We start from the raw sequence: 10650 nt of genomic DNA on the forward strand, positions 1-10650 counted from the left end.
GGGGAACCGATCGGCACCCCATACACGCGATCCGCCGGCTCTACAGCCGGCGGATCGCTTGTACGGTAACAGGCATCGCTGTCTGTTTTTAATTTTCGGCCGTTTCCCGCTCGCGCGCGCGTCTGGGCGGACTTCTAAAGACGCCCGCTCAGATCTAGAGGGCTCCGGGCCGGCCGTAGTAAAAAAAAGTGGTTAAAAGTTTTAGTTTCCTGCAGAATCCACTGGTCCCCTGGTCACTGGCTCTGATATCTGTTTTAGGGTGGCTCCTTTCCCTTTCAGGGTCTTGTGGAACCCACCCTTGTGTGTGCGCTAGTGAGCTGTGTGTGTATCCACAAACACACAGACACAGCATGGCAAGTCAGTCCCCTAATCCCTACAGTATGATGGTGTGTCACCGGCACTCCATACCACGTGTTGACCTGTCCCTTTATCAGTCTTGGTGTTTGAAGTGATAACATGGATGGCAATGTGTTGCAGAATCGCCAAAAGTAGAAATCACCAGCACTTAAAAGAGAAATATGGGGTAAGTGTTTTTCCCCATAGTTCTCAGGGTTATGGGAGGACATAAACTAGCGTCCTCTCGTGACCCAAAGCTCAGTATATCGCAAGCTACAGCTCGCAGTATACTGACATTGCCGCAGCTAGAATGGATCCCGACATTAATGTTGAGATCCACCCAGCTGCGTGATTGACAGCTGGCTCTGCCTATCTAGAGGCAGAGCCAACTGTGCCCGCCCTGCCAGTCAGCGCTGGAGGATCGGACAGGGGAGGGGGGAATCCCTGCAGGGAGCCGTGAGTGAGTGACAGTCACGGCTCTCTGCAGGGACATGATCGAGGAATGAGCGAGCGACAGTATGTGTCCCGATCAGTTTAATTGTCACACGTCGGCTCCAACTATGAGGCTGAGTGAAAATCACTCGCCTCATTGTTCTCCTTTAACTTAAAACGTGAAATTTTGACACTTTTTTTATTAACACATCATGTGTCATCAAGCCGACATTCGGGGGCCGCTCGAGGTCCCTTCTTCAGGGGAACATAGTGACACTATGTCGGGCTGAAGAATGGACCCTGCGTGGCCCCCAAAACTTTGGATTGATGATGCATGTGACATGTTAATAAAAGCAGCAATATTTCACACTTTAAGTTGAGTGCTGGTGATTTCTACTTTTGACGAGTCCCCTGATCGTATGATACTGCTCTATCCCTTGTGATCTTGTACTGGACAGGAAGTTCAGGGAAGCTGAGCAGAAAGAGCGGGAAACACAAAGACTGTGAGTATTTGGGCAAAAATATAGAGAAATGCTTTGCTGAGAACATTTATATTTGTTGGATTTGGATTCATTGAAAAGAAGTTTGAGAGTTTTAATACTACTTTAACAGAGTAAAACCACACTTTGCCAAAGGTTACCAAAGGCACTACCGAATATGAACTATTCAGCCCATAAAAATAAACTTTTGCTTAACCAGTGCCCAAAAACCCTGCTTCAGTCTGTCTTAAGGTGCCCATACACTGCTCGAATCTCGTGCGAGAATCGGGCGAAATCCCGCTATCGTACGAGAATCGAGCAGTGTGAACAAAGACGTGCAACCGTTTCTACTGTACGGTCGCACGTCTTTTGTCGAACCAACATACTCGAAAACCCGCCGAGAATCGTACGATTGTCGGAGGGTTTCTAGCCTGCTCGTTCGATAGCTGCGGAACGGGCACACTGCCCGTTTTTGCATTGCGGTCATCGGAAGCCCACCCCTCAGCGGGGCGGGCTTTCGATGATCGCAAGTACGATCTGCCCGTCCAAGGTGGGCAGATCGTACGAGCTTTCAATAAGCATACGACCATCGCAAGACAAGAGTCTTGCGATGGTCGTAAGGTGTATGGGCACCTTTTAAGATCCCCACACACCTTACGATAATCGTGGGAAATCCCGCAATCGTACGATTATCGTAAGGTGTGTGGAAGCCGTGCGACCTCTACTACTGTAAGGTCGCACGGCTTTTAACTTACGGACATGTTCGAAAACCCACACACAAGCGCACACTGCCTGTTCGGCATTACGGTCATTGGAAGCCCCTCAGGGGGCGTGGCTTGCGATTATAGCAAGTACGATCTGCCTATGCAAGGTAGGCAGATCGTACGATTTTTTAAGTACCTTACAACCATTGCAAGACAAAAGTCTTGCGATGGTTGTAAGGTGTGTGCCCAGCCCTAGAGACCTGGTTATTTCACCTTTTGGGTTTCTCACACAGTATAGAAAAGGGGAAATCATACTGTCCAACATTTCCTCCACATCAAAGGCAACTCTGTCCTTCCTCTGACAGTCATGCATGTCTTTTCTCTGTATACATTAGTGGCTGTGGGGAGTGGTTATACTGTATATATTGATGAGGACTTAGCTGTTGACATCTGACAAAAAGTCTACATTTGCATATCAGAAACAGATCTGACAGCAGTGACATCATCACTGTGCTGTATATAGCCTTTGCATGGACCAGAGCTGTGGAAGGGACGCAGAAGGCTCCACCCACTACAGGCTGCCTGCAGAGAGCTACAGGAGGTACAGAGACAAGTCACTCTGCAGTAAGAATGAGAACAACAATCTCAGACAGTGCGCTGAAGAATGTTTCCTGAACAAGAGATAGCATAAAAGGAAACATGCCACACATGCATGAAGCAGCAGTTTTAGTTCAGAATAGATGACAGGTTGACTTTACACTGCAAATACTACGTCATGCATAGGTGGGCAAAGACTAGCACACAAAGATACATTTTCACTATCTATTCTTCTGATTTCAGTAATTGCGAATAATAACTTTTTGCGCTGGCACGGTGATGATGATTCCAAAGATCAAAAAGATTCTCAGTATTCCACAATGTCATATAAAAGCATTGTTGCCTCCTTTTATAGAGTACCACGATTCTTTGTTTTACCCTATTTTTTAGATTGAATCCTTTTCTTTTGTGTTTTTTTTCAGCATCAACCTAATAGTGATGTCATGTGATATGAAAACCAGTGACCACTCATTAAATAAACTTTTGGAGAATGTATTTAGCGCCATGGTAAGTGATCCAATATTCTCTGGATAAGTCCAGAGTCCTCCCTTTATGTGGTTTAATTGTGAGCAACTGGAGCCCCCCCAAAGGGAACTACAACTGACATGTGTTCACTTCTGTGACCCCAAATGTCCTCCAGATCATCTGATGTCATCTGTTGTGACCTGAAGATTAATCTGGAAAGGGAATATTTTTTAGGACGTTTTTTAGTTCATTGACGCGCGTTCGACGCTCGTTTTTATACCTCCCTGGCGGTGTGATTTTTTTATTTTTATTTTTTCCTTTTATTTTCTATCTTCTTTTTTTTTCTTCGGGATTTTTTAAACTTTCAAACTTCCCGTCGGTTCCGCCCCCTTGTGACGCGGCCGCTCGCAAGGGACGGAAGACGGCAGCGGCCGGAGGACACAGCTGGGATCGCGGACAAGGTAAGACTTAAGCTGTATTCCCGAGTGTGGCTCGGGGTTACCGCTTTGTTAACCCCAAGCCACACTCGGGGATATAAATGGATGCGCGCGGAAATACGCCCCAAAAGAAGCTCCTGTACTTGTTTGGGCGTAGGACGTTTTTCAGCGTGTTTCTATGCGCTGAAATACGCCCAGGTGGGAACCATGCCCATTGGAATTAATGGGATTTCACCGCTTGAGCGTTTTACAGCGCTGTAAAACGCCCAGGTGTGAACCAGCACTTAGAGCCCTCATTTTAGTTTACAAATTCTGCATTTAAACTCTACGAGCTCTACATTGATGGGCTGGAACAGATTTAATGCATAGCTTATTTACAAAGTGCTTGCGATTTTCCATCTTAAAAATATTTGTTAGTTTTTAAGTCAACACACATTCACAATGGCCCTTCTGTACATTAACATTGAAATACAGCCATTGTACTGAAGAATTCATATCTGGAAATTTAAATGATACCCATAATCCATTATTCACCATAGAATGTTGACGTGTGTATCAAAAAAATAGGAGAAAATATTTTGAGTTGTATACTAAATACGTTTTTTAAAAACACTGTCAACCTTTATTTTTCTGCTGTCATAAAAATATATTTAGGGTATTAAAAAAAAAAAAAGTAAGGCCTCATATGTGCTAAAAAAGGACATGCTGGCTCTGTCTCCTGCTGTTATTTAACTATAAGCTTCCAATTTGAGGCTCTCCAGGGGAAATTAACTCCTGGATAGGTCATCACCAGCTGCATTTTCAGTGCACTCACTGTTGCTTTGCCCTCCTCCTGCATCTGTGGCCATATATAATGACTCGCTGCCCGGCTTCCTGATACCGGAAGTATCGGGCTAGGCATAGGAGTATTTGGGCGAGTAAGAGTACTCGCCCAAATACTCGGCATCAGCACCGATACCATTATCGGTATCGGTGCATCCCTACATTTTAAGACGTTAAAACATATTTACTGTATTAGATGACACGTTCACTTTAAACGTTTATTGAGATTTTTAGATGTTTTTTGAGAAAAACTGCACGTGTTTACGCAAGCAAATTGTTTTGCACATTTGTCATAGAGACGTGTAACATATGTATTTCTTTTTAGGTTCTTGTAATTGGGCTGGAAGACCTTATGAATATAAAAAATGTAGAACGGCTAAAAAAAGAGCTGCGGGTAAGTGAGCCACTACTTGAGGAAAACCTCCTCAATTTTGGGGTTGATTTACTAAAGGCGTAGAGTCTGATCACTTAACAAGGTGATAATTCCCTTATCTTAGTAAAGAAAGAGAAGCCGTCTTCACTTTGAGAAGCTTGTCCACAGAGAATGGTAGCATGTACTATTACATGCAAATGGCTGTGGGCACTGGCAGCTATCATTGTACTGTGCAGCACCTCCTACCCACACCTGTCGCCAGATCGCTTCTGCGTCCCGAAGAAGGGTCCGCAGCAAAAATTGAAAAAAGGGCCTCAGTCATGAAGGGGTTAAATGAGGGCGGGCGTTTTTAGTCCTTTCCCGCCCTGCTCGTGCACGCTGCTGGGCGGCAAGCATGAGTGGGAAATCTGCTTGAAATTTAAACAGCCAGCAATAGCTGTTTACGTACAAGCGTTCCGGCGTCTGTAGAGACGTTCAATGGCTTGTATTATGCGTGTAGGTGTGCGGCCCCCTCCTCCTCCGCCGATCCTAAACTCCGCTGTGCCTGATGCGGGACCGGCACAGCGGCTCTGTGACAGGACTTCAGAGGGAGCTCAGTAGGCGATCCCCTCTGATCTCCTCCCCGTTCTCTAAATGCAGGAAATTATTTATTTTATACCACTTCTGCATTCAGCTGTCATTCCCAGCTACAGAAGCCGGAGAGAAGCTGGTGAAGCAGATGTCTGCTTAGATCAGCTTCTCTGGGGGTCTCTTGGTGACGGTAGGGGTCTTAGAGGCCCCTGATGAGGCCCCCTAAAGAGGATCGGTCGCTGTTTATTGGCTATTACATAGTGGCCTTGTTACCCCACTATGTGATGGCAATAAAGTGATAATTTTAGGGCCATTATTCACTGCGCCGTTGCATTGCGACCCTTTTTGATGCGTTTTTTCCCCTGCATGTCACTGGATGATGCCACAACCCTGTTTTTTTTAATTTATGCGTTTCAGTGCGTAGGGCCAGTTCACACCATATGCAGTTGTGATGCAGTCCGTTTATTTTGACTGCTGCAGTCAAAATACATCACAGTGCTTTCCTATGGGCTTTCTTGTGCTTAATTCACACCATTGCAATCCGTTCAGATGCAGTCAGAAAAAGTACTGCTTGTCCTATTTTACCTGCATCTAACTGCACCGATAAACGCAACGGAACGCATACAAAAACCCCAAAACAATTGATTGTGGCATCATCCTGGGACATCTAGGGGGAAAAACCGCATCTGAACGCATCAAAACGGATGGCAATGCAACTGCGCAGAGGCATGCAGTTTCTGGGGTGAACTAACCCTTAAGGCTCTGCATAAATACAAACTGACAAAGGTGTTCTCCTATCAAATGCAATGCAAAGTTAAACATATACTAAAGTTTGTGGTGGCTAGGCAGTGTCCTTTTTCAATGCTAATATTTTTTGTTTAATCCCACTAGGGCCAATATATGCATGGAGTTTGCATATTGTCACTGTTTATGTATTTATTCTGAGTGTTTTCCTCCACATTCATGTACAGTATATATAACAACTGGATGAAAGTAAAATACTTCTTAAAATCTGAGAACTTAGCCATAGCAACCAATCCGATTTTCTCCAGTATTCTCTGGGGAACAGAAGCTTGAAATCTGATTGATCACAAGTAGAGCTTTCATTCTCCAGTTTCAGACCACTTTGACCTTAGAGTGCGTTTGTGTTTGCTAGCATGCATGTAGAAGAGATTGAAGACAAAGTCCTCTTTTTACAAAAAAATACATGCACACACATTCATTAACCACTTGAAGTCCGTGGTGTTTACACCCCCTTCCCATCCAGGCCATTTTTCAGTATTCGGCGCTGCGGTACTTTGACTGACATTTATTCCGTCATGCAACGCTGTACAGAAATTAATTTTATACCATTTTTTGGGGACAGATAGAGCTTTCTTTTGGTGGTATTTAATCACCACTGGGGGTTTTATTTTTTACTATATTAAGGAAAAATTACCGGGAAAAACAAACAAAAAAACTGTTTCCCCTATATTAAATTATAAAACATTTATTATTACCCAATTTTTTGGTAAAATATAAAAGACGGGGTCACATCGGATAAAAAGACACCAAACATGTCAAGCCTTAAAATTGCGCGCATGCGCGAAACCTCAAAAAACGATAGTACCCAAAATTGGCCATAGGCGACGCTTTAAAAGCTTTTACCACTCATCAGTTTAGTGTTATCAGTGATTGATGGCACTAAAATGATCGCTCTCACTGCGACGTTTGCGGCGATATGTAATGTGTAGCGCTATTGTCGTTTTCGCGCGCTGATGCATCTGACGCATATTTACGTTTATATGTGCGTAAACGTGGGGGTGGAGGACTTAAACATTTTGTATTTTTTTTTTAAACTTTTTTGTTTTGACTTTTATTTTAACTTTTTTTTTTTTTATATATATTTATTTATTTTTACACTTATTGTTATTGCTGTACATAGGGGGATAACTGCAGGAGGTTAAATTAAAAAAAAATGTGCATTTTTTTATTTTCTTGCATTGGATTCTGTAAAGCATTGCAACCGCGATCAGTCCCCCCTTCCCAGCCTGCAGGCAGAAGAGCCGTGCAATTTAGCTAAGTGGGGGAGTGGTTGGGGTGAGGGGCTGGTATATGGGACCATGTTTCATGTTACACCCTGCATATGGGTGTGACATGAAACATGGTGTGAAATGTAAACTTAGCCTTAGGCCTTGTTCACACCAAGCGCGTTCCAGGAGCAGAGGAGAGCAGTTACAGACCGGAGAAAAACTGCGTCCAATGTATTCCAATGGTATTTTTAGCTCCAGTTCACATCGCAGCGTTCAGTTCCAGAGCAGGTAAAAAAACTGCAGCAGGCCCTATTTTACCTGCTCTGGAGCGCGTGCAAGCGCATCAAAAACGCATACAAACGCCTGGAACGCACTGAAAGCCCATTTTTAAACTGTAAAAAAAAGTATTTGTTTTTTTTAACCAAAAGCGCAGCACAACTGCGTGTGCAGAAACTCATGCAGATCTGCTCTGCATGTGGTGTGAACAAGGCCTTAAGGTGCCCATACACCTTACGATTATCGTACGAAACTTTTCGTCCGATGATCGACCCGTCGTACGATTGTCGTACGGCGGCCCCATCCTGCCCCGATTATCGCAAGGTTCAATCAGCGATAGTTAGAAAACCTGAACAAATTGCGGTAATCGACCGCACATATTTTCGTTTGCGCTCGAGCAGTGTTAATCGTACGACTTTTGACGTACGGAAACGCCACCAACCTTGCGAAAATCGTACGATCGACCTGAAGTTTCCGAACATGCAGGAAAGACAAAAGTCGTACGATTGTACAGTACTGGCGGTTGCACACTACCCATACACCTTACGATTGTCGTCCGAAAGTCGATCGCATACGATTATCGCACCTTTAGACAGGGACAGATTATTGCCGTGTAATATACTGGTAGTATGAAAATTATACACATTGCTGATGTTTTACGAAAGACATGGCAAGTGTGATTTCTCCATTTGCATCACTGGTGCTGGATTCATATTCTTTGGAAGTTGGTAGAGGTTATACATTATTGAGGTCTTATGTACTTAAGCAATGGAAAAAAACAAAACAATGCCACAGGCATAGAACTGTGTCCTTATCTATATGTATTTCATTAATACATTTCCAGGTTTCTATAACATATCTTTAATATAAAATGTAATACATCTTTAATGTCACATGTTGTTGTTTTTGCTTCTCTCTTCAGGCTTGTTACAAGTTGATCGACAGCTTTTTAACTGAATCTGAGAAGATGGGAGATCTAACACAATGTGTAGACTGTGTCATTGCTCACGATGCGGCCATTCTCCAGGTTGGTGTAAAGTTTATCCGAACAAAAAGTAATTGCATTCAATTGAAAAAATATGTAACTCTTATGTGAAAACACATAGGCCCTTTTAAAATGTATTCCAAATTTATGGCAAATTGGCTAATCTGTGCCAGCATGTGAAAGAAATGTATCAGAAGGTTCTTCTACACTTTTATTATATGAATTAATAGTTAATCCGTAATTAGCCCTCTTCTTAGTGTTTAAAGTGTATACCTGGGAAAAGGGATATATTAGTAATACATGCACGTTTTCCCCATGTTTATACCTTTTAAAAATACAGGTACATACCTGTTGGTCTGCCAGAAATCCAGTGTGCTCCCAACATCCTGTTTGGATCTACTTTGATTACCCCCTGAGCCCCACCTCTGCCTCTCTCACTTCACATCAACCACTGATTTTATTTTCCAGCAAAACAATGTTTCTGCCTTAAAGGAGAACTATGAGGTGAGTGCTTTTCACTCGCCTCGTAGTTCTAGCCGACCTGTGACAATGAGACTGTCACAGGTCGGCTTAGTAGATCGGGAGGTGAGCGAACACAAAGGAATGATTGTTGTCGCTCTGAGCCATTGAGCGAGTATCAGCAAAACAGCAGAATTCGTTAAATGTTCAAGAGCAGCTGTTGTTAAAGTGTTTAAAGACTGGACTCACAGCTGAAAACTGGGTCTGAACGTGCGAATTGTGGCCGTCAGCGACTAGTCAATATGTGGGTACCAATATAGTGAAATGAAAAGTGAAAACAATTATACAGCAATTAATGCAGAATGGCACCGGCTAAAGAGGACTCCAAAACCCAGCAATACATTATACAGCACAATGCAGAATACCACCAGCTATATAGGAATGCGTAGCAATGCCACGGAGCATGCTGGCGACACAGGCACCCAGGACTCTCAGCCAGAGGGGCTGAGAGGTTCCAGAAGGTTGCATGGAAGAAGCTGACCTTTCAGTTTCTTCCGCTTTTTCTGGATTGTAGCTGTGATCTGGAACTTTGGATATTTCTTATAGTTCTGAGTAGGATGAAATCTCCAGTACTGGGGTCATGTGTTGATCAGGTGGCGTCTTTCTTTCTCAACACATTTCTTGCAACCCTGTTGACTATTTTCAACAAAAAGTTTGAGGGTTCTGTGATCACCCCTCAATATCTTAGCAATTTCAAGAGTGCTGCATCCCTCTGAAAGACTTTTTAAAATTTTTGACTTTTCAGAGTCGGAAAAGAAGCTGCCTAATTATTATGCACACCTTGAGATAGGGTGGTAATCTCCTAAGGCCACACCCTCCCTCATTGCACAAATACACATAGTTACATAGTTACATAGTATTTGAGGTTGAATAAAGACATTAGTCCATCAAGTCCAACCTATTAGGATCTCATTCTAGGAGTACCCGTACCCCTGTATATTACCTGTACCCCTGTATATTACGGTCCACCTGATATGCTTAAATCCAATAAGCCTTCAAGTTTGTACAGCTTGGTTGGACAATATGCATAAAAATGGTGATTTGGTAAAAAAAAAATTGTCTAATTGTGCACACGGTGTATTATAATTTTGCTTTTAGATTTAGATACACTTTAACAGTAGCCCTGAGGTTATTGCGGTCATTTATATCTATGGATAGTGTAAGAGTGTGCACGTCTTCAGACATGGACATTTTACATTTAAGCCTACCGTACCTGCTAAGTGACACTAATTCTTCACCCTTGCATTTTGTTTTTTGCACCAGCTTGCTATAAAATCTCAGTGGCCCTCAGTAATCCAATCTACGGCCCCTGAATGTGGGCCTGCAACAATAAGACAAATGTTTTTTTGCAGGGTACAGCATTTCCCTTCCTCTGACTTCACTACAGCCCCAACTATATCCACCAAAGCATTGAATGGATGTCTTATAACAAAGAATCAAACATCAAGAGCCCATATTTTTAACATAATGAAAAACCTGATGATTCTGCATGCAGTCCACTATATAAAACTCATAGTAAGATAAATTATGTGACTTTGCAGAGCTGCTGTGCTTCATGCATAGCTACAGCAGTTCTCCTTTACCACCCCCCCCCCCCCCCCCCCACACCCGCCCCCCAGACCCCTCACCCAGACCCCACACAT

The 10650-nt window shown here is 43.3% G+C and overlaps 1 protein-coding gene across 1 annotated transcript in view; it reads left to right on the forward strand.

The window, feature by feature from the left end:
• Nucleotides 1-10650, forward strand: part of FUZ (fuzzy planar cell polarity protein) — a 66868-nt gene that overhangs the window by 7392 nt on the left and 48826 nt on the right. Inside the window, exons 3-5 of the mRNA XM_018563445.1 lie at nucleotides 2971-3055; nucleotides 4598-4666; nucleotides 8426-8530. Of these exons, the coding sequence (XP_018418947.1) occupies nucleotides 2971-3055; nucleotides 4598-4666; nucleotides 8426-8530 (259 nt within the window). The remainder of the gene's footprint in view (nucleotides 1-2970; nucleotides 3056-4597; nucleotides 4667-8425; nucleotides 8531-10650) is intronic.

Source organism: Nanorana parkeri, unplaced genomic scaffold (assembly GCF_000935625.1).
Source record: "Nanorana parkeri isolate BGI_ZX_2015 unplaced genomic scaffold, ASM93562v1 scaffold665, whole genome shotgun sequence".
NCBI classification, from domain to species: Eukaryota; Metazoa; Chordata; class Amphibia; order Anura; family Dicroglossidae; genus Nanorana; species Nanorana parkeri.